The sequence below is a fragment of the Oncorhynchus keta genome, chromosome 8 (genome assembly GCF_023373465.1).
Source record: "Oncorhynchus keta strain PuntledgeMale-10-30-2019 chromosome 8, Oket_V2, whole genome shotgun sequence".
Lineage (NCBI taxonomy): Eukaryota > Metazoa > Chordata > Actinopteri > Salmoniformes > Salmonidae > Oncorhynchus > Oncorhynchus keta.
The window spans coordinates 24,102,088-24,127,465 of record NC_068428.1 but is presented as its reverse complement, the minus strand read 5'-3'; the positions used below and the strand labels follow the sequence as shown (position 1 = coordinate 24,127,465).

Here is a 25,378-nt window from a genome sequence, read left to right as displayed (position 1 = left end):
CCCATCAGCCCCTGCTCTGAGGGTATGACAGGGCATCTGCCCATTGTTGAGAAGGGAAACCTCTCGTCTAGACGTACAAACACTATATTTATTGTTTCAATCGTAAAACAAAACGAAACCAAATTGAATGCAACAGCTCAGTTAATTGTTGTCAGGGCTCTGTCTGCCTTGTTACTCCCAGATAGGATAAAGAGAGAGAGACAAACTTTGATGAACTCCCATATCTGTTAGGCAAAATACTGCAGTGTGCAGTCACAGCAGCAAGATTTGTGGCCCGTTGCCATGAGAAAAGGGCAACCAGTGGAGAAGAAATAAACACTGTGTACTTCAATTAGGGGAGGGGTGGTAAGGTTAGGCGGAAATAATAAAGTTAAATATTTGTATATTATATATACATTTATGAAAAAATATATGGGGATTGGAAATGATGCAGATAATTACATTGATAGAAGCCACAATCTGTAATATTAAAGATGATCTATCCACTAAAATAATACAAAATTCAAATTCTACAACACTGTAAAAACAACCTGTTCATTTATTTTCCCTTTCATACTAACTTTGTCTTTATTTTTATATAAACTTTATTTAACTAGGCAAGTCAGTTAAGAACAAATTGTTACTTGCAATGACGGCCTACCAAAAGGCAAAAGGCCTCCTGCGGACGGGGGCTGGGATAAAAAATACAAATATATTGGACAAAACCCACATCATGACAAGAGACACCACAACACGACCTAAAGAGAGACCTAAGACAACAACATAGAATGGCAGCAACACATAAAACACAGCATGGCAGCCATACGACAACACAGCATGGTAGCAAAACAACATAACAACAACATACTCTAGTAGCAACACAACATGGTAGAAGCACAACATGACAACAAAATACTGTAGTAGCAACACAACATGACAACAATATACTGTAGTAGCAACACAACATGACAACAACATACTCTAGTAGCAACACAACATGGTAGAAGCACAACATGACAACAACATACTCTAGTAGCAACACAACATGGTAGAAGCACAACATGACAACAACATACTGTAGTAGCAACACAACATGACAACAATATACTGTAGTAGCAACACAACATGGTAGAAGCACAACATAACAACAACATACTGCAGTAGCAGCACAACATGGTAGAAGCACAACATGACAACAACATACTCTAGTAGCAACACAACATGGTAGAAGCACAACATGACAACAACATACTCTAGTAGCAACACAACATGGTAGAAGCACAACATGACAACAACATACTGTAGTAGCAACACAACATGGTAGAAGCACAACATGACAACAACATACTGTAGTAGCAACACAACATGGTAGAAGCACAACATGACAACAACATTCTGTAGTAGCAACACAACATGGTAGAAGCACAACATAACAACGACATACTGTAGTAGCAGCACAACATGGTAGCAACACAACATGACAACAACATACTCTAGTAGCAACACAACATGGTAGAAGCACAACATGACAACAACATACTCTAGTAGCAACACAACATGGTAGAAGCACAACATGACAACAACATACTGTAGTAGCAACACAACATGACAACAATATACTGTAGTAGCAACACAACATGGTAGAAGCACAACATAACAACAACATACTGCAGTAGCAGCACAACATGGTAGAAGCACAACATGACAACAACATACTCTAGTAGCAACACAACATGGTAGAAGCACAACATGACAACAACATACTCTAGTAGCAACACAACATGGTAGAAGCACAACATGACAACAACATACTGTAGTAGCAACACAACATGGTAGAAGCACAACATGACAACAACATACTGTAGTAGCAACACAACATGGTAGAAGCACAACATGACAACAACATTCTGTAGTAGCAACACAACATGGTAGAAGCACAACATAACAACGACATACTGTAGTAGCAGCACAACATGGTAGCAACACAACATGACAACAACATACTCTAGTAGCAACACAACATGGTAGAAGCACAACATGACAACAACATACTGTAGTAGCAACACAACATGGTAGCAACACAACATAACAACAACATACTCTAGTAGCAACACAACATGGTAGAAGCACAACATGACAACAACATACTGTAGTAGCAACACAACATGGTAGAAGCACAACATAACAACAACATACTGTAGTAGCAACACAACATGACAACAACATACTCTAGTAGCAACACAACATGGTAGCAACACAACATAACAACAACATACTGTAGTAGCAACACAACATGGTAGAAGCACAACATAACACCAACATACTGTAGTAGCAACACAACATGGTAGCAACACAACAACAACATACTGTAGTAGCAACACAACATGGTAGAAGCACAACATAACAACAACATACTCTAGTAGCAACACAGCATGGTAGAAGCACAACATGACAACAACATACTGTAGTAGCAACACAACATGACAACAACATACTCTAGTAGCAACACAACATGGTAGAAGCACAACATGACAACAACATACTGTAGTAGCAACACAACATGGTAGCAACACAACATAACAACAACATACTCTAGTAGCAACACAACATGGTAGAAGCACAACATGACAACAACATACTGTAGTAGCAACACAACATGGTAGAAGCACAACATAACAACAACATACTGTAGTAGCAACACAACATGACAACAACATACTCTAGTAGCAACACAACATGGTAGCAACACAACATAACAACAACATACTGTAGTAGCAACACAACATGGTAGAAGCACAACATAACAACAACATACTGTAGTAGCAACACAACATGGTAGCAACACAACAACAACATACTGTAGTAGCAACACAACATGGTAGAAGCACAACATAACAACAACATACTCTAGTAGCAACACAACATGGTAGAAGCACAACATGACAACAACATACTGTAGTAGCAACACAACATGACAACAATATACTGTAGTAGCAACACAACATGGTAGCAACACAACATGACAACAACATACTCTAGTAGCAACACAACATGGTAGCAACACAACATAACAACAACATACTCTAGTAGCAACACAACATGACAACAACATACTGTAGTAGCAACACAACATGACAACAACATACTCTAGTAGCAACACAACATGGTAGAAGCACAACATGACAACAACATACTGTAGTAGCAACACAACATGACAACAACATACTGTAGTTGCAACACAACATGGTAGCAGCACAACATGACAACAACATACTGTAGTAGCAACACAACATGACAACAATATACTGTAGTAGCAACACAACATGGTAGCAGCACAACATGACAACAACATACTGTAGTAGCAACACAGCATGGCAGCAACACAACATGACAACAACATACTGTAGTAGCAATACAGCATGGTAGCAACACAACATGACAACAAAATACTGTAGTAGCAAGACAACATGGTAGCATAACAACATGACAACATACTGTAGTTGCAACACAACATGGTAGCAACACAACATGACAAGATACTGTAGTAGCAACACAACATGGTAGAAGCACAACAACAACAACATACTGTAGTAGCAACACAACATGACAACAACATACTGTAGTAGCAACACAGCATGGTAGAAGCACAACATGACAACATACTGTAGTAGCAACACAGCATGGTAGCTACACAACATGACAACATACTGTAGTAGCAACACAACATGGTAGCAACACAACATGACAATAACATACTGTAGTAGTAACACAGCATGGTAGCAACACAACATGGCAACATACTGTAGTAGCAACAACATAGCACAACATGACAACAACATACTGTAGTAGCAACACAGCATGGTAGGAACACAACATGAAAACATACTGTAGTAGCAACACAGCATGGTAGCAACACAACATGACAACAACATACTGTAGTAGCAAGACAGCATGGTAGGAACACAACATGACAACATACTGTAGTAGCAACACAGCATGGTAGCAACACAACATGACAACATACTGTAATAGCAACACAGCACGGTAGCAACACAACATGACAACATACTGTAGTAGCAACACAGCATGGTAGCAACACAACATGACAACAACATACTGTAGTAGCAACACAGCATGGTAGGAACACAACATGACAACATACTGTAGTAGCAACACAGCATGGTAGCAGCACAACATGACAACAACATACGGTAGTAGCAACACAGCATGGTAGCAACACAACATGACAACAACATACTATAGTAGCAACACAGCATGGTAGCAGCACAACATGACAACAACATACTGTAGTAGCAACACAGCATGGTAGCAACACAGCATGGTAGCAACACAACATGACAACAGACTGTAGTAGCAACACAGCATGGTAGCAGCACAACATGACAACAACATACTGTAGTAGCAACACAGCATGGTAGCAACACAACATGACAACAACATCAAATCAAATCAAACATACTGTAGTAGCAAGACAACATGACAACAACATACTGTAGTAGCAAGACAACATGACAACAACATACTGTAGTAGCAACACAGCATGACAACAACATACTGTAGTAGCAACACAGCATGGTAGCAGCACAACATGACAACAACATACTGTAGTAGCAACACAGCATGGTAGCAACACAACATGACAACAACATACTGTAGTAGCAGCACAACATGGTAGAAGCACAACATGACAACAACATACTCTAGTAGCAACACAACATGGTAGAAGCACAACATGACAACAACATACTCTAGTAGCAACACAACATGGTAGAAGCACAACATGACAACAACATACTGTAGTAGCAACACAACATGGTAGAAGCACAACATGACAACAACATACTGTAGTAGCAACACAACATGGTAGAAGCACAACATGACAACAACATACTGTAGTAGCAACACAACATGGTAGAAGCACAACATAACAACGACATACTGTAGTAGCAGCACAACATGGTAGCAACACAACATGACAACAACATACTCTAGTAGCAACACAACATGGTAGAAGCACAACATGACAACAACATACTGTAGTAGCAACACAACATGGTAGCAACACAACATAACAACAACATACTCTAGTAGCAACACAACATGGTAGAAGCACAACATGACAACAACATACTGTAGTAGCAACACAACATGGTAGAAGCACAACATAACAACAACATACTGTAGTAGCAACACAACATGACAACAACATACTCTAGTAGCAACACAACATAACAACAACATACTGTAGTAGCAACACAACATGGTAGAAGCACAACATAACAACAACATACTGTAGTAGCAACACAACATGGTAGCAACACAACAACAACATACTGTAGTAGCAACACAACATGGTAGAAGCACAACATAACAACAACATACTCTAGTAGCAACACAACATGGTAGAAGCACAACATGACAACAACATACTGTAGTAGCAACACAACATGACAACAATATACTGTAGTAGCAACACAACATGACAACAACATACTCTAGTAGCAACACACCATGGTAGCAACACAACATGACAACAACATACTGTAGTAGCAACACAACATGGTAGCAACACAACATGACAACAACATACTCTAGTAGCAACACAACATGGTAGCAACACAACATGACAACAACATACTCTAGTAGCAACACAACATGGTAGAAGCACAACATGACAACAACATACTGTAGTAGCAGCACAACATGGTAGCAACACAACATGACAACAACATACTCTAGTAGCAACACAACATGGTAGAAGCACAACATAACAACAACATACTGTAGTAGCAACACAACATGGTAGCAACACAACATAACAACAACATACTCTAGTAGCAACACAACATGGTAGAAGCACAACATGTCAACAACATACTGTAGTAGCAACACAACATGACAACAATATACTGTAGTAGCAACACAACATGGTAGCAACACAACATGACAACAACATACTCTAGTAGCAACACAACATGGTAGCAACACAACATAACAACAACATACTCTAGTAGCAACACAACATGACAACAACATGGTAGCAACACAACATGACAACAACATACTCTAGTAGCAACACAACATGGTAGCAGCACAACATGACAACAACATACTGTAGTAGCAACACAACATGACAACAACATACTGTAGTTGCAACACAACATGGTAGCAGCACAACATGACAACAACATACTGTAGTAGCAACACAACATGACAACAATATACTGTAGTAGCAACACAACATGGTAGCAGCACAACATGACAACAACATACTGTAGTAGCAACACAGCATGGTAGCAACACAACATGACAACAACATACTGTAGTAGCAATACAGCATGGTAGCAACACAACATGACAACAAAATACTGTAGTAGCAAGACAACATGGTAGCATAACAACATGACAACATACTGTAGTTGCAACACAACATGGTAGCAACACAACATGACAACATACTGTAGTAGCAACACAACATGGTAGAAGCACAACAACAACAACATACTGTAGTAGCAACACAACATGACAACAACATACTGTAGTAGCAACACAGCATGGTAGAAGCACAACATGACAACATACTGTAGTAGCAACACAGCATGGTAGCTACACAACATGACAACATACTGTAGTAGCAACACAACATGGTAGCAACACAACATGACAATAACATACTGTAGTAGTAACACAGCATGGTAGCAACACAACATGGCAACATACTGTAGTAGCAACACAGCATGGTAGCATCGCAACATGACAACAACATACTGTAGTAGCAACACAGCATGGTAGGAACACAACATGAAAACATACTGTAGTAGCAACACAGCATGGTAGCAACACAACATGACAACAACATACTGTAGTAGCAAGACAGCATGGTAGGAACACAACATGACAACATACTGTAGTAGCAACACAGCATGGTAGCAACACAACATGACAACATACTGTAATAGCAACACAGCACGGTAGCAACACAACATGACAACATACTGTAGTAGCAACACAGCATGGTAGCAACACAACATGACAACAACATACTGTAGTAGCAACACAGCATGGTAGGAACACAACATGACAACATACTGTAGTAGCAACACAGCATGGTAGCAGCACAACATGACAACAACATACGGTAGTAGCAACACGGCATGGTAGCAACACAACATGACAACAACATACTATAGTAGCAACACAGCATGGTAGCAGCACAACATGACAACAACATACTGTAGTAGCAACACAGCATGGTAGGAACACAACATGACAACAACATACTGTAGTAGCAACACAGCATGGTAGCAACACAGCATGGTAGCAACACAACATGACAACAGACTGTAGTAGCAACACAGCATGGTAGCAGCACAACATGACAACAACATACTGTAGTAGCAACACAGCATGGTAGCAACACAACATGACAACAACATCAAATCAAATCAAACATACTGTAGTAGCAAGACAACATGACAACAACATACTGTAGTAGCAAGACAACATGACAACAACATACTGTAGTAGCAACACAGCATGACAACAACATACTGTAGTAGCAACACAGCATGGTAGCAGCACAACATGACAACAACATACTGTAGTAGCAACACAGCATGGTAGCAACACAACATGACAACAACATACTGTAGTAGCAACACAGCATGGTAGCAGCACAACATGACAACAACATACTGTAGTAGCAACACAGCATGGTAGGAACACAACATGACAACAACATACTGTAGTAGCAACACAGCATGGTAGCAACACAGCACGGTAGCAACACAACATGACAACAGACTGTAGTAGCAACACAGCATGGTAGCAGCACAACATGACAACAACATACTGTAGTAGCAACACAGCATGGTAGCAACACAACATGACAACAACATACTGTAGTAGCAACACAGCATGGTAGCAGCACAACATGACAACAACATACTGTAGTAGCAACACAGCATGGTAGGAACACAACAACAACATACTGTAGTAGCAACACAGCATGGTAGCAGCACAACATGACAACAACATACTGTAGTAGCAACACAGCATGGTAGCAACACAACATGACAACAACATAAAATCAAATCAAACATACTGTAGTAGCAAGACAACAACATACTGTAGTAGCAAAACAGCATGACAACAACATACTGTAGTAGCAGCACAACATGACAACAACATACTGTAGTAGCAGCACAGCATGGTAGCAGCACAACATGACAACAACATACTGTAGTAGCAACACAGCATGGTAGCAACACAGCATGGTAGCAACACAACATGACAACAGACTGTAGTAGCAACACAGCCTGGGAGCAACACAACATGGTAGCAGCACAAAACATGGTACAATACTTATTGGGCACAGACAACAGCGTAAACGGCAAGGTAGAGACAACAATACATCACACAAAGCAGCCACAACTGTCAGTAAGAATGTCCATGATTGAGGCTTTGAATGAAGAGATTGAGATAAAACTGTCCAGTTTGAGTGTTTGTTGCAGCTCGTTCCAGTCGCTGGCTGCAGCTAACTATTTGAACATTGTTACAACACTGTACATTGCCAATAATATAACATTTGAAATATCTATATTCTTTTAAAACTTTTGTGGGTGTAATGTTGACTAATGTTTCCCTTGTTTATTTCCCTTTCGTTTATTGCCTATTCCATTTGCGTTGGCAATGTAAACATATGTTTCCCATGCCAATACACCCCTTTGATTTGAATGGATTTGAGAGATAGAGAGAGTTGGCGGGAGAGAGAGAGATGAGAGAGAGTTGGCGGGAGAGAGAGAGATGAGAGAGATGAGAGAGAGTTGGCGGGAGAGAGAGAGATGAGAGAGAGTTGGCGGGAGAGAGAGAGATGAGAGAGAGTTGGCGGGAGAGAGAGAGATGAGAGAGCGAGAGAGAGATATATATATAGAGAGAGAGAGAGATGAGAGAGCGAGAGAGAGAGAGTTGGCGGGAGAGAGAGAGAGATGAGAGAGAGCTATAGAGATAGCTGGCGGGAGAGAGAGAGAGAGAGAGATATAGAGAGAGAGATGAGAGAGAGTTGGCGGGAGAGAGAGAGAGAGAGAGATGAGAGATATAGAGAGATTTGGCGGGAGAGAGAGATGAGAGAGAGATATAGATATATATATATATAGAGAGATGAGAGAGAGATATAGAGATATATATATATATAGAGAGAGAGAGATGAGAGAGAGATACAGAGAGCGTTGGTGGGAGAGAGAGATGAAAGAGAGATATAGAGAGTGAGAAAAGACAGGGATGCAGTATAGACCGAGAGAGTGAGAGAAATACAGTGGAGAGTGAGAAAGGCGATAGAGAGCGGGGGGGCAATAAAAGGATGGAGGGATGTGGCTCGCCTATCTGCCTGGTGTTGTCTTTGATCTCTGTGTGAGACCCTGCCTTGATGTCAGATCTCCTTAAGTAGAGCGGTAATGGCGATTCTATGATATCGTGCATGTGCGTGCGAGTGTCTGCATGTACACAAACCAGCCTTGATGTCAGCTTGCATTAAGTTAAGTAACTAGGGCTGTTCTTTGATACTCTACTCTATCGTGTGTGTGCGTGTGCGTGTGTGTGTGTGTGTGTGTGTGTGTGTGTGTGTGTGTGTGTGTGTGTGTGTGTGTGTGTGTGTGTGTGTGTGTGTGTGTGTGTGATTTTGACTAGGTCTTCATGTTTCCTTCAGTAGTGATGGCAGTTATTCGATAGTGCACATCCCTAGAGAATAAGCCGGCCATACTTCTTCAACCATGAGCAGCAATGCGTATCAGCTTCATAAGCCTTCATAGCCACTACTAGGACATCGTTGTCATGAAACTCCAAAATCACATGAGCCCCAGACTTTCTTAACATTTCTACTCCGACTCAAACGTCCTGCCCTACAATTATAAGTGATATGCATAATACACAAGGTATCGAGTTGAGAGCCAAATCGCTATGTAGTTGGGTTCTATGTTGCGGTGGTGGACTGTGCTACTTGTGATTTAGTGAGTTGCTGTGGATGGGTGTCTGGGCCTGACACCAATGTGACTCTAAACGAGAGGGACTCGCCCAACCGTGCTTGATCTCTTTTTGAGACTAATAGAAATTGCCAGTGGAACGAATAGGCTCAGGGACAGACTCCACGTCACAGGAGGGGTAGAGAAGGAAACTATGGAGGGAGAGGACAGAGAGAGAGAGAGGAAAGGAAGAGAGGGAAGAGATAGAAGGGGAGAACAGAGAGAGATAGAGAGATCGAGGAGGAGAAAACGAGGACACAAAAGCAAGAGAGCAAATTGAGGACAGAATGCACGTTATTCTGAAAGGACAAAGCATACTCCCCCAGCAGCCCTAGCCACATCCCTAATCCCCCTGCAATGAAACTAAATAAATAAATAAATCAAATACAAAACAAGTGGGAGGTCTCTCATCCAATTAGATGGTCCATTCACTGGCGTCCTCTGACACGGTCCGATCGGCACCCTGGGTAACTGAGCTGGGATTACAGCCTGGCAGAGGGCATTATGGGATACGCTGGCACGGGCTACGCTACAACGCTCCCACTGGGGCTGTTCTCAATTCACCTCAGAATGTGTGGGTGTGTGTCAAAGTGTGATTTAAGTCTATCAGAGTTTGATCAAGTTTTATTCTTTTTTCACTTCAGTGTGTGTGTGTGTGTGTGTGTGTGTGTGTGTGTGGCTGTGTGTGGCTGTGTGTTTGAGTGTTTCTGTGAATGCTATGTGTGTGAAAGGATTTTTGTGGGATGGTTGGTACTTGCATTTGTATTTCTCCTCCAGATGGCCCTTGGAGAGCGAGAGCAATCCTATCTTCATGGACAGGACACGGATCTTCCCACTGCGTCCACTATAGAGGGAACACACACACAGTGGACATTTTTTTTAGGAGAGAATATGACTTCTACAAGGTGTGTGTGTGTGTGTGTGTGTGTGTGTGTGTGTGTGTGTGTGTGTGTGTGTGTGTGTGTGTGTGTGTGTGTGTGTGTGTGTGTGTGTGTGTGTGTGTGTGTGTGTGTGTGTGTGTGTGTGTGTGTGTGTGTGTGTGTGTGTGTGTGTGTGTGTGTGTGTGTGTGTGTGTGTGTGTGTGTGTGTGTGTGTGTGTGTGTGTGTGTGTGTGTGTGTGTGTGTGTGTGTGTGTGTGTGTGTGTGTGTGTGTGTGTGTGTGTGTGTGTGTGTGTGTGTGTGTGTGTGTGTATACATTGAGCAGCCAGTTGAGACACATATCGACACACAGCGGAACATTGACCAGGTCCTTGTGCTGCTGCTCCAGCCCATCATAGATGGACGTCAGACAGTTAATCACTTCTGGCACTGTCAGCAGCTGGGCATTCTGGGTAAGCTTGTGCTGCTCGAAGGTGCTCTGGGCCACATTCAGATCCAACAGATCCACTGGAGGTTGGGAGGGAGGGAGGGGAAAGAGACTGTTAGACTTTTCAAAGTTGTTTACTGAGTCCACTCAATGGCAACAAAGAACATTCTAAAATGATGAAGAGCAGTGGAAATTGCCACAGCAAATTACAGATGGTTGTCATGACAACACGGCCACAGACAGGATATGAGGTGTCTGTAGAGTAGACGGGGTTGTGACATCAGGGCAGCAGGCCAACCCATTTATGTTACAGATACTGGAGACACGACTCAGAGTTAACCTAATTAGCCGTTTAAGGGCAATCCTGCTGTGTGAGTGTGTAGGAGATACACACAGACATACATCTGACAGTGGGGGATCAAGGAGGAAAAACAAAACACCAACGGGAAGGAGTTTGAGGAAAATATAGACTTGTTTCCTCTCGATCTCTTTCTCTCTCCTCCCTCTCTCGCACTCTCCTTCCTCCCTCCCTCACTCTGTTCCAGGGCATTAAGCCAGAGTAATAACTAATAAATACAGATCTGTGTCTGTGCTTTGGACTTCAGGCTTTGACTTGTAATCTAATGGGTGAAATTGAATCTGAACGCCCTCAGTCCAAATCACTCAGACGTACTAGGAGCTCTCGTCTCATCATCACAAGATAATGCAATACAATATGACAAACCCAAAACGCCGGAATCATCTAAACTCATTAACACCCACACTAACTCATAAAACCACACACGCACACTGCCCCCTACTCTCAGCACGACAAACCCACTCCACCCTCTACCCCAGAAGTACGACAGAAAGCAGACAGAGAAAGAAGAAAGTGAAGCAGTAAAGTTTGGAGCTCTCTAAATAACAGCATAAACTGGGTGGTTCAATCCCTGAATGCTGATTGGCTGACAGCCATGGTATACCACAGGTATGACAAAACATTTGTTTTTACTGTTCCAATTACGTTGGTAACCAGTTTATAATAGGAATAAGGCACCGCAGGGGTTTATGGTATACAGCCAATATACCACGGCTAAGGGCTGTATCCGGGCACTCCGCGTTACGCCGTGCGTAATAACTTAGCCATGGTATATTGGCCATATACCACACACCCCCAGAGTTATTGCTTAAATAACCCCTGGGTAATAATGACAGAGAGCCTGGCTCAGTCCCAGCAGCAAGGTACAGCAATACCCAGAGGAAGAGGTCACCATTTCTATCCACACACCGTCAGCAGCCAACAGGGAATAACTAACACAAAGATAGCTATGGCCAGCTGGTTATTGTGGAAGACAATTTATTCCCTTTTGGGAGGAACACACAGCGGCACAGATGGAATCTCAACTAAACAAAAGGATGTTACACATACAGGTACACACAAACTCAATCGCATACCTGGTTGCACGCACACACACAAACATGCATGTGTTTGTGTCAGTGTGTGTGGTGTGTGTGTGTGTGTGTGGTGTGTGTGTGTGTGGTGTGGTGTGTGTGTGTGTGGTGTGTGTGTGTGTGTGTGTGTGTGTGTGTGTGTGGTGTGTGTGTGTGTGTGTGTGTGTGTGTGTGTGTGTGTGTGTGTGTGTGTGTGTGTGTGTGTGTGTGTGTGTGTGTGTGTGTGTGTGTGTGTGTGTGTGTGTGTGTGTGTGTGTGTGGTGTGTGTGTGTGTGTGTGTGTGTGTGTGTGTGGTGTGTGGTGTGTGTGTGTGTGTGTGTGTGAGGGGGGAAGGAAACTTACAGCACAGTGCTTTCTGTAGCCTACGGATCTTCATGGCTGTTCTGTAAGCGGAAAATCTCACGTTGTTCAGGTCAGCTAAAAGGTGAGAGAGAAAGATAGAAAGAAAGAGAGAGAGGAAAGAGGGATGGAATCAATCATACAGAAAGGATAACAGTGGTCTGACATGAAATGATGATGTCAAACTGGAAACCTGTTGAAAAGACGTGCCGTAGTGTAATTTCTATACAGTCACAGGGAGGGCTGGAAATGGCTGGTAATTGGGTTATGTGAGACCTCTCTCAGAGGAGCTGAGTCCTATCTGTTGAGCGTTGGCCTTTAGGAACTGTTCCACAGCTTATTACTGATCATTAAAGAACAGTCACACTGACCACTGCAACGGTGACCCATACATAAATATGGATGTTACAGTCAGTGTGTGTGTGTGTAAGCGAGACAGCAAGACACTGTGTGAAAGAGCACATGAGAGAAAGCTTTGCAGTTACGGCGTGGTGTCAAATTTGAGTGAAAGTGAATGTTCTGTGATTATATGACTGGTGTCTGTCTGTTCCATACCAAGAGACTGGTAGAGCTCTGTCATCTTTGGATGGTCCCAGCAGGTAGTCTGAGTCTGGTGGCTGGAAGACAACAGGGCATAACGATAAGGCTTTTGTAACACACACATACGCGCACGCGCACGCACACGCACGCACACACACACACACACACACACACACACACACACACACACACACACACACACACACACACACACACACACACACACACACACGGCGGTTACCGCATTTGACTATATAGCGGTATTGATGCACGGATCAATTTGGGTTTTTACTTTACCTTCTATAACGGTATTTGACTGTTTGATTTGTTGAATGTGATACGCAGTGTGTAACGTCCATTTGTATAGTTTACTCCGCTACCTGAGTCGTCCCTCTCTGCTCTCTCTCCACGCCGCTTCCACACAGACCTAGTCCCAGCCCTTCACTCAAGGACCGCATTTGTTGTTGCTTGACCACGAGACACTTTCGTTCAGTCTGCATGGTCAATGCAGCACATGTTGATGACAACGATGTTGTTTTCAATTTCAATTCACAAGCATTCTATAATTACAATATTAGTTTGTGTTTCTTACATCAGCAAACAGCTAGTTTGTATTTTCTTAGCAAGTTAAGCTAAATTGTGTTAGCCACTAATGCTAATCGCTAGCTAACTAGCTAATAAAAGTACTGAGTCAGAGCAAACGTAGCTGGCTAATACAGCCTGATACCAGTGCTGGTGGAGGCCTAAATCAGAATGTTGTTTGTGCAACATTATCTTCTAAATCAAAGAGTAATAGGCAAAGATTTAATGTAGCCAAAGATTATAGGGTCCCATAGGAAACACAGAACATCACTAATAAACATTATATTTCCATGATTCCAAAAGTTCACTCAAGTGTTTTGATCTAAATCAGAATGGAGAAAGACCCATTGAAATAATTGAAAGAATATGTGTTGCCACCCCAAGGTCACGCACTACTCCAAAACCAAATGTCGAGCTTTTATTAATCAAAACCATGAAATAAATAAAAACAAATACTGTCATAAATTTTAAAAATACCATATGATATTTAGGCCATATCGCCCAGCCCTAACACACACACACACACACACACACACACACACACACACACACACACACACACACACACACACACACACACACACACACACACACACACACACACACACACACAGAGAGAGAGAGAGAGAGAGACAGACAGACAATTCGCTCTGTCTTGTCGACTGGTTTTCTTATCGTCTCAATAATAGAAGCACATGTATACAAATCCAAAACGAGGATCTGATTGTGATTCCCAAAGCATACAAATCGTCTAGGAGGCCTTCAGGGTGATGCACAAGGACACACCCCTCATCTCTGCAGGCCTCCTCTCAGTACGGTACGTAGCACACACATCCAGGTCCCCTGGGGCTACGAGGGGGACATGTTGATGTCTTGTCTCCATCCTGTTTACATTTCAGCTTCTGAGAAACGCCGCCAGGTGCAGAGAGCACAGACAACACAGCCAAATCAACAAGAACCATGTTTGAAATAAAAACACACAAACAAATTTACTTGAATCTGATCAAGCGGAGCAGTGTTGATGACTCCAGAAGACAGAATTGATAAGTAGGTGTGGGGTTTTTGTCTGTCTGCTGCCCTTCTTCACCTGATCAGGGAACTAATTTATATTTGAATGATTCTCCGCTTCGGCAAAATATCCCTTACTGTACCCACACTGATATCAAGGGAATTGCTGTGTTGTGACGTCTATTCTGAATGCCAGTATCTCTGCGATTAGGTTGTCATAGTGAGACTGTCATAAGAGCGTCTGCTAAATGACTTAAATGTAAATGTAAATGAGAGAGAGAGAAATGGAAGGGAGAGAGGAGAGAAAGAGAGGGAGAGGAAGAGGAAGAGGAAGAGGAAGAGAGAGAGAGAGAGAGAGAGAGAGAGAGAGAGAGAGAGAGAGAGAGAGAGAGAAATGGAAGGGAGAGAGAAGACAGGCTATCCAGTGAAGTGAAGTGCTGACAGTAGAACACAGGGGAGACGAACTACAGAAGCCATCAGCAGGTGTTCATCCTTCATCATGCTCTGAAATGGCACACACTTTCATACCTTCCTTGCATTGCAAATATGACTAGAGCGCTCAGCTCGGGGTTTCTGTTTCAGCTGTGCTATTTGAGACAGGGGCCGATTCAATCATGGCCGGATGGATATTATTGTGTCCTAGTGAGGATTTGGACACCAAGCTGTCAGAAATGAATTCATATCTCCTCTTGTTCGACCAGCTTGAGGATTTAGCCGCGGTTGTGGCATAAGCTTGTACACACACACCCATGCACGGACACACACACACAGACACACATCTGGAAGTGTGTTAATGACTTTCTATCAGTGCCAACAGCAGTCAGAGTAAACACAATAATGGTTGCCATTCAACTAAGTCTGTAGGAGGAACATCAAAGAGAAGCCAGCCTTAGCCCCAAAGATGAAACACAAGGAGTTGACTGTGATCTGGCAACCCGTGGAGTCTTTCCACTATGTATTCAGTGCAAAGCAGCAGAATGACAAACACAGCAGACAGGCTCAATCAAAAAAATGGATTACACTAGCTGTCTACTACCACTGCTGGACCGGCAGCTTAGGCCTGTCATAATGAAGACAACCCACAGAGTTGACAGGTTCTAAGCTTCCTCGATCATCCCTTTTTTCCCCCTCTGTCGTCCGTTCTCATTTATCCTCAGAAACTCCCAAGTTTAAGGTTATCTGTGGTAACCTTTGCAAGGACAGAGTTGTGACGCATGTACACATGTGTTAAGGCTTGAAGATCACACAGACATTTATGTCCCAAAATGTGAAAGAGATGGTTTGGCACCAAGCTCAGGGTTATAGAATCTCTCTGATTTGAAGAACCACACAGAGATCAAAGTCCCTCTTTTTTTAACAAGGAGTTAAGGTTGACTGGTCGAAAGCTAAATCCTGAGAGCACCAAAGTCGCTTGGTAGTGCCATATAGAATTCTGCATTCATTCTCAAAGCCGGTTTGAGATTTAGGGTTTTTCAGGTTGCCACCAATGGTTCCGAGTCCATTCTACCAATGGGTAGAATGCTTATTGGAAGATAATTGTTATGGAATACCTAGTGCAAAGATGGAGCTTAGAAGAGCTTTGGGTAAAGAGCTCAGACAGGAAGTCAGAGCAGCTCCACAGCCTGTCCTCAGCAGGGAGTTGAGTGAGTGATATACTGTAAAGAGCACAGTGAGCCTGGAGATGAATCCGATTTGAGGATAAATAGATGCAGCGCTTGACATTTCTCCGTAAACATCATTATAAAACTGGTTGTTTGGATCACGGATGCTGGATGGACGAGCAGCGTTCCAAGCCGTGCTGTATTAGCTGTCACAAACACACATATGCCTGCTAACAGTTCCATCTGAAAATGATCACTGCACCTCCATAAGAATATCATTTTCATGTTGCTATCCGAATCATCTGTTTTATTTATCTCAACTCACACATTATTTCCCATTGCTTCTAGCCAAGAATTTAGTTTGGTATAGTGGGGGTTAATATAAGCCTCGCGTTTAGTTTAGTACAGCGGGTGTTAATATAAGCCTCGCATTTAGTTTAGTACAGCAGGGGTTAATATAAACCTAGCGTTTAGTTTAATACAGGGGGGGTTAATTTAAATCTAGTGTTTAGTTTAGTACAGCGGGGGTTAATATAAGCCTCGCGTTTAGTTTAGTACAGCGGGGCTTAATAGTTTAATACAGCGGGGGTTAATATAAACCTAGCAATTAGTTTAGTACAGCGGGGCTTAATATAAGCCTAGCATTTAGTTTAGTACAGCGGGGGTTAATATAAGCCTAGCATTTAGTTTAGTACAGCGGGGTTAATATAAACCTAGCGTTTAGTTTAATACAGCGGGGGTTAATATAAGCCTAGCATTTAGTTTAGTACAGCGGGGGTTAATATAAGCCTAGCATTTAGTTTAGTACAGCGGGGGTTAATATAAGCCTAGCATTTAGTTTAATACAGCGGGGGTTAATATAAACCTAGCATTTAGTTTAATACAGCGGGGTTAATATAAGCCTAGCATTTAGTTTAATACAGCGGGGGTTAATATAAGCCTAGCATTTAGTTTAGTACAGCGGGGCTTAATATAAGCCTAGCATTTAGTTTAGTACAGCGGGGTTAATATAAGCCTAGCATTTAGTTTAATACAGCTGGGGTTAATATAAACCTAGCATTTAGTTTAGTACAGCGGGGGCATTTAGTTTTAATATAAGCCTAGCATTTAGTTTAGCTGGGGTTAATATAGCCTAGTATTTAGTTTAGTACAGCGGGGTAAATATAAGCCTAGCATTTAGTTTAATACAGCTGGGGTTAATATAAACCTAGCATTTAGTTTAGTACAGCGGGGTTAATATAAGCCTAGCATTTAGTTTAATACAGCGGGGTTAATATAAGCCTAGCATTTAGTTTTAGTTAATATAAACCTAGCATTTAGTTTAGTACAGCGGGGATTAATATAAGCCTAGCATTTAGTTTAGTACAGCGGGGTTAATATAAGCCTAGCATTTAGTTTAGTAAGCGGGGTTAATATAAGCCTAGCAGTTTTAGTTAAGCCTAGCATTTAGTTTAATACAGCTGGGGTTAATATAAACCTAGCATTTAGTTTAGTACAGCGGGGTTAATATAAACCTAGCATTTAGGTTAGTACAGCGGGGTTAATATAAGCCCAGCATTTAGTTTACAGTTGGGGTTAATATAAGCCTAGTATTTAGTTTAGTACAGCGGGGTTGATCTACGCCTAGCATTTAGTTTAATCAAGCTGGGGTTAATATAAACCTAGCATTTAGTTTAGTACAGCGGGGGTTAATATAAGCCTAGCATTTAGTTTAATACAGCGGGGGTTAATATAAGCCTAGCATTTAGTTTAGTACAGCGGGGTTAATATAAACCTAGCATTTAGTTTAGTACAGCGGGGGTTAATATAAGCCTCCTAGCTTAATAGTTTTAGTTAATATAAACCTTTAGTTTATACAGCGGGGCTTAATATAAGCCTAGCATTTAGTTTAGTACAGCGGGGGTTAATATAAGCCTAGCATTTAGTTTAGTACAGCGGGGTTAATATTAATATACAGCGGGGTTAATATAAGCCTAGCATTTAGTTTAGTACAGCGGGGGTTAATATAAGCCTAGCATTTAGTTTAGTACAGCGGGGTTAATATAAGCCTAGCATTTAGTTTATAAGCGGGGTTAATATAAGCCTAGCATTTAGTTTAATACAGCGGGGTTAATATAAGCCTAGCATTTAGTTTAATACAGCGGGGGTTAATATAAGCCTAGCATTTAGTTTAGTACAGCGGGGCTTAATATAAGCCTAGCATTTAGTTTAGTACAGCGGGGTTAATATAAGCCTAGCATTTAGTTTAATACAGCTGGGGTTAATATAAACCTAGCATTTAGTTTAGTACAGCGGGGTTAATATAAACCTAGCATTTAGTTTAGTACAGCGGGGTTAATATAAGCCTAGCATTTAGTTTACAGCTGGGGTTAATATAAGCCTAGTATTTAGTTTAGTACAGCGGGGTAAATATAAGCCTAGCATTTAGTTTAATACAGCTGGGGTTAATATAAACCTAGCATTTAGTTTAGTACAGCGGGGGTTAATATAAGCCTAGCATTTAGTTTAATACAGCGGGGGTTAATATAAGCCTAGCATTTAGTTTAGTACAGCGGGGGTTAATATAAACCTAGCATTTAGTTTAGTACAGCGGGGATTAATATAAGCCTAGCATTTAGTTTAGTACAGCGGGGGTTAATATAAGCCTAGCATTTAGTTTAGTACAGCGGGGGTTAATATAAGCCTAGCATTTAGTTTAGTACAGCGGGGCTTAATATAAGCCTAGCATTTCGTTTAGTACAGCGGGGTTAATATAAGCCTAGCATTTAGTTTAATACAGCTGGGGTTAATATAAACCTAGCATTTAGTTTAGTACAGCGGGGTTAATATAAACCTAGCATTTAGTTTTACAGTTTTAAGCCTACAGTTTACAGCTGGGGTTAATATAAGGTATTTAGTTTAGTACAGCGGGGGTAAATATAAGCCTAGCATTTAGTTTTACAGCTGGGGTTAATATAAACCTAGCATTTAGTTTAGTACAGCGGGGGTTAATATAAGCCTAGCATTTAGTTTAATACAGCGGGGGTTAATATAAGCCTAGCATTTAGTTTAGTACAGCGGGGGTTAATATAAACCTAGCATTTAGTTTAGTACAGCGGGGATTAATATAAGCCTAGCATTTAGTTTAGTACAGCGGGGGTTAATATAAGCCTAGCATTTAGTTTAGTACAGCGGGGGTTAATATAAGCCTAGCATTTAGTTTCGTACAGCGGGGGTTAATATAAGCCTAGCATTTAGTTTAATACAGCAGGGGTTAATATAAGCCTAGCGTTTAGTTTACTACTGTCTTTAGACATCAATAAAGTACAAGAGGCAGTATTGGCCCTCCGCTATCGCGTCGGGCCGAACGACGCCATTTGCCTGTGACTTTATTCATGATACAGCACTGACTCGTGTCTTATTGCTTAATTAAATGACATCTCTGAGTAAACATCATTAAAACGGGACTCTGGGATAGAATACTGCATAAAACCCAGGAACCTCCGCATTTTATGTAACTAATAAGCTACTCTGAAGTGCTGTTTATGAGAGCTTGTGGCCAATCTATAGCAGAGCAGTAAATTACTACATTCTAATTCATATTAAATTATTAGAAATTCTAATTCCATCAGTGCTACTCTGCTTCTCCTTGGCTTCAGGATGCCTTGGATACAGGCAGCATAATTACAGCGTTTATAATCCTCTGCATAATGACCACTTCCCCTGGCATTTCCTGTTTGGCTTGGCTACTTCCTCCTCATCACAAACCAGATGATTACAGAAGATAAAGGATGCATCGTTTTTCACAGCTCTAGATTATCCCAGCAGGCCAGTGTAGCGATGTGTCGTATCTGAACATTATTGACAATAACCAACTTAGCTTTTCTCCCTAAAAAAACATTCTCTACCGCCCTCGCTTCATACTCGTCGCCAAACCCACTGGCTCCATGTCATCTACAAGACCCTGTCATCTACAAGACCCTGCTAGGTAAAGTCCCCCCTTATCTCAGCTCACTGGTCACCATAGCATCTCCCACCTGTAGCACACGCTCCAGCAGGTATATCTCTCTAGTCACCCCCAAAACCAATTCAATTGGGGGCGGCAGTGTAGCCTAGTGGTTAGAGCGTTGGACTAGTAACCGGAAGGTTGCGAGTTCAAACCCCCGAGCTGACAAGGTACAAATCTGCCGTTCTGCCCCTGAACAGGCAGGTATTATTCCCAGGCCGTCATTGAAAATAAGAAAGTGTTCTTAACTGACTTGCCTAGTTAAATAAAGGTTCAATTAAAAATTCTTTGGCCGCCTCTCCTTCCAGTTCTCTGCTGCCAATGACTGGAACGAACTACAAAAATCTCTGAAACTGGAAACAATTATCTCCCTCACTAGCTTTAAGCACCAACTGTCAGAGCAGCTCACAGATTACTGCACCTGTACATAGCCCACCTGTAATTTAGCCCAATCAACTACCTCTTTCCCAACTGTATTTAATTATTTAATTCATTTTGCTCCTTTGCACCCCATTATTTTTTATTTCTACTTTGCACATTCTTGCATTGCACATCTACCATTCCAGTGTTTTAGTTGTTATATTGTATTTACTTTGCCACCATGGACTTTTTTTGCCTTTACCTCCCTTCTCACCTCATTTGCTCACATTGTTTATACTGTATTATTGACTGTATGTTTGTTTATCTCCATGTGTAACTCTGTGTTGTTATATGTGTCGAACTGCTTTGCTTTATCTTGGCCAGGTCGCAGTTGTAAATGAGAACTTGTTCTCAACTTGCAATACTGGACTGGTGCCCCATTAATAATTTTATAGTAATAAGTGCACACACTAATCTACACCAGTGAAGACCACAAGCTACCTCTGTAGGGCGGATTATTTATTTGCTTTACCATACAGTATTTCCCATGCTAATACGGTGCAGGAGATTTAATATGACTCACAAATGTACATATACACATGTACGGTGCATTCCGAAAGTATTCAGACCCCTTGACTTTTCCCACATTTGTTTTTACAGCCTTATTCTAAAATGTATTCAATAGTTTTTTCCCCCTTCATCAATCTATACCCCATAATGACATCACAATTCCCCATAGTGACAAAGAAAAAACAGGTTTTAGACATTTTAGCAAATCTATTAAAAATAAAATACTTATGTATTCAGACCCTTTACTCAGTACTTTGCTGAAGCTCCTTTGGGTATGACGCTACACGCTTGGTACACCTGTATTTGGGGAGTTTCTCCCATTCTTCTCTGCAGAGCTTCTCAAGCTCTGTCAGGTTGGATGGGGAGTGTCGCTGCACAGCTATTTTCAGGTCCCTCCAGAGATGTTCGACCGGGTTCAAGTCCGGCTCTGGCTGGGCCACTCAAGGACATTCAGAGACTTGTCCTAAAGCCACTCATGCGTTGTCTTTGCAGTCTGCTTAGGGTCATTGTCCTGTTGGAAGGTGAACCTTTGCCCCAGTCAATCATGTGAAATCCATAGATTAGGGCCTAATGAATTTATTTAAATTGACTGATTTCCTTATTTGAGTTGTAACTCTGTAAAATCATTGAAATTATTGCATTTATATTTTAGTTAAATATATATATATATATATATATATATATATATATATATATATATATATATATATATATATATATATATATATATATATATATATATACATACAGTACCAGTCAAAAGTTTGGACACCCCTACTCATATACTTTAGATTTGAGATTTTTCAAAGTAGCCACCCTTTGCCTTGATGACAGTTTTGCACACTCTTGGCATTCTCTCAACCAGCGACTTTGAAGAATAAAATGTAAAACACTTTTTTGGTTACTACATGATTCCATATGTGTTATTTCATAGTTTTGATGTCTTCACTATTATTCTACAAATGTAGAAAATAGTAAAAATAAAGAAAAACCCTTGAATGAGTCGGTGTGTCCAAGCTTTTGACTGGTACTGTATATAAAAATAAATATATATATATATATATATAATATTTCCTGGATTCATGCATTTATTACTCATAAAATGTGGTCTGATCTTCATCTAATCTAGAGGAGAAAGAAACACACACCTGTTTAGGCGAGGTGCTGGCTAGCAGAGCAGAACACTTGAAAAATGAAAGGAGAGACTCACACTCTAGGAGCTCAGATGCAATCATTTAATAACCTAACAAACAACGTTTCGACAGACAAGCTGTCTTCTTCAGGGTATTATGACAAACACTGCGGGGTGACTAGTTGATATAGTGTCAAAGGACACACACACAGGTCTTTGTAATAATGGCCTGATATCGTTGGTTAATTCTCAGATATAAACTGAAGAATATCTGAATGTCTGAAAAAGAAGAATATTCGTGTTTTGGAATAGCCAAGTCAGAGTCCTGACCTTAACCCAATTGAGATGCTGTGGCATGACCTGAAGAGGGGTGTGCAATCAAATTTCCTCCTCAACGTTGTGCAAGTCTTATAAGCAGCTACAGGAAATGTTTGGTGGATGTTGTTGCTGCTGAAGGAGGATCTACAAGTTACTAAATTCAAGGGATCACTTACGTTTTCCAGCCTGCACTGTGAATGATTATGTCTTCAATAAAAATGTGAAAAGTACAACTGTTTGTGTTATTAGTTTAGTCAGATTGTGTTTGTCTATTATTGTGACTGAGATGAAGATCAGACCACAGAAATCCAGGTGACTCCAAAAGGTCCAAACCTTTTCTTGCAACTGTATGAATATATATACAGTATATAAAAATGGGATGCAATGCAAATGTAAATGCCCTAAAACACAACATCCAGGGCAGTCATCCCAAACATTGGAACCAAGGGTATAGGCGGTGAGCCTCAGTTCATGGAAAGCTAGGCAAAACACTGAGCTATCCTTGGGGAAGTGACGCTTCATAAACTCCCAGAGACAGAGTCACAGAGACATGCAAGTCACAGCATCTTTCTCCTGAGGAGGACTATGTCTCTCAGGCAGGACATGTTCATGAATAATCATGAGCAGTCGATGAATGATTACATTTTAAAATATAAGGGATAGAAGCAGGGAAATATCTGCGACTCAGAGACACTTTTCCCGCCTCTCCGTGACAGTCCCTCTGCCAGACTAATCTCCAACCAGAGTGCCTGCATTCTCCACTTGATATATTCCTCTTCTCCTCCTCCCCTCAAAACTTCATCATTTTTTCTCTCCTCTTCTACTCTGCATTTGAAAAACGTTTCAACCATTTGAATTGTAGCAACTTAATGAAAGTAATTTGATGAGTCAATGTGGATGCAAACCCAACAAAGACATCCTGACGGGCACACACATTTTTACATTAGTCATTCAGCAGACACTCTTATACAGAGTGACTTACAGTAGTGAGTGCATACATTTTCATACTGGTCCCCCGTAGGAATCGAACCCACAACCCTGGCATTGCAAGCCCCATGCTCTACCAACTGAGCCACAACTGAACCACCCACCCCCACATACACCCACAATCACCCCAGAGTGTGATGGGAAGCTTCAAGCTAGCTCTTATGTTGGCAGAAAAGAGCGGCAGTCCAATATTTCACCCTGACAGCGTTGTGAAAATCTGAGCCCGCTGAAATGCCAGAGGTCAGCTGGAGGTCAACTGGGGTGACAGAGCGGCGGGTGGCGAGGCTTCCATGTTTAGCCGTTTGATTCACCAGTGTGACGCTGTTCCCATGGAAGGGAGGGGGGGTAGCACAGAGGCCTTTGTGCGGTCGGGTGGATGAGAAATAGCATGAGCTAGAGAGAGAGGCGGGGGGGCCAGAGCTGAATGAATGTGTCAAAGCCTGATGTTGGAGTCACAGTAATGTCACTGCACTTTAAGTGACCTGCGATTAGCCCTGTGAAGGCCAAGGCAACGTTTCTGAATTCCCTCAGAGGGGTCAGGGAGGGCAGTCAAAGAGATTTGAGAGATTTTTAATCCCAGTGGCAATAGTTTAGTATTGTAGCTCCCGGCGGTGGCGTCCATTTAAATGAGATGAAAGCCTCACAGTGTTGGAGATGGAGGGAGGCTTTCAATAGGCCGATTTCCCTTTCTCTTTTCCCTTCTTAAAGGGTCACTCAGAATGAGTGTGAGTGGGGCTCAGCAAAACCTGTGGTGGAGTTGCTGTGCTACGTAATACAGAGGCAAGGAAGGGACATATGGCGTATGTGTGTGTGTGTGTGTGTGTGTGTGTGTGTGTGTGTGTGTGTGTGTGTGTGTGTGTGTGTAGAGGGAGGGCCCGGGTTCAATGGTCAGCCACTTGAGGAGGGCCAACACCTGTGATCAGAGACAGCTGTTGTTGATAGCAGAGTTCTAAACCTGTCCTCATCTCTCCTCCCAGCTTCTCTCGCCCTTTCATCTCGGATCCCTTCCAGTGCAAAGCTCCTGGGGTAAACAAACATCAGCTGTTTACAGGGATGTCTCCCTCTCTCACTCAGTATCTCTCTCTCATCTCCCTGTCCACCTGTATCCCTCCCTTTAACTCTCTCTGCCCAACTGTATCCCTCCCTTTAACTCTCTCTGTCCACCTGTCTCCCTCCCTTTAACTCTCTCTGTCCACCTGTCTC

At 41.8% G+C, this 25,378-nt stretch overlaps 1 protein-coding gene across 1 annotated transcript in view; it reads right to left on the bottom strand.

Annotated features, from left to right (window-relative positions):
• The window catches only part of LOC118373813 (utrophin-like), a 92,719-nt gene that overhangs the window by 23,048 nt on the left and 44,293 nt on the right, over nucleotides 1–25,378 (bottom strand). Inside the window, exons 7-10 of the mRNA XM_052523867.1 lie at nucleotides 13,648–13,709; nucleotides 13,096–13,170; nucleotides 11,205–11,402; nucleotides 10,775–10,864 (exon numbers count right to left, since the gene is read on the bottom strand). Coding sequence (XP_052379827.1) covers nucleotides 10,775–10,864; nucleotides 11,205–11,402; nucleotides 13,096–13,170; nucleotides 13,648–13,709 — 425 coding nt within the window. The remainder of the gene's footprint in view (nucleotides 1–10,774; nucleotides 10,865–11,204; nucleotides 11,403–13,095; nucleotides 13,171–13,647; nucleotides 13,710–25,378) is intronic.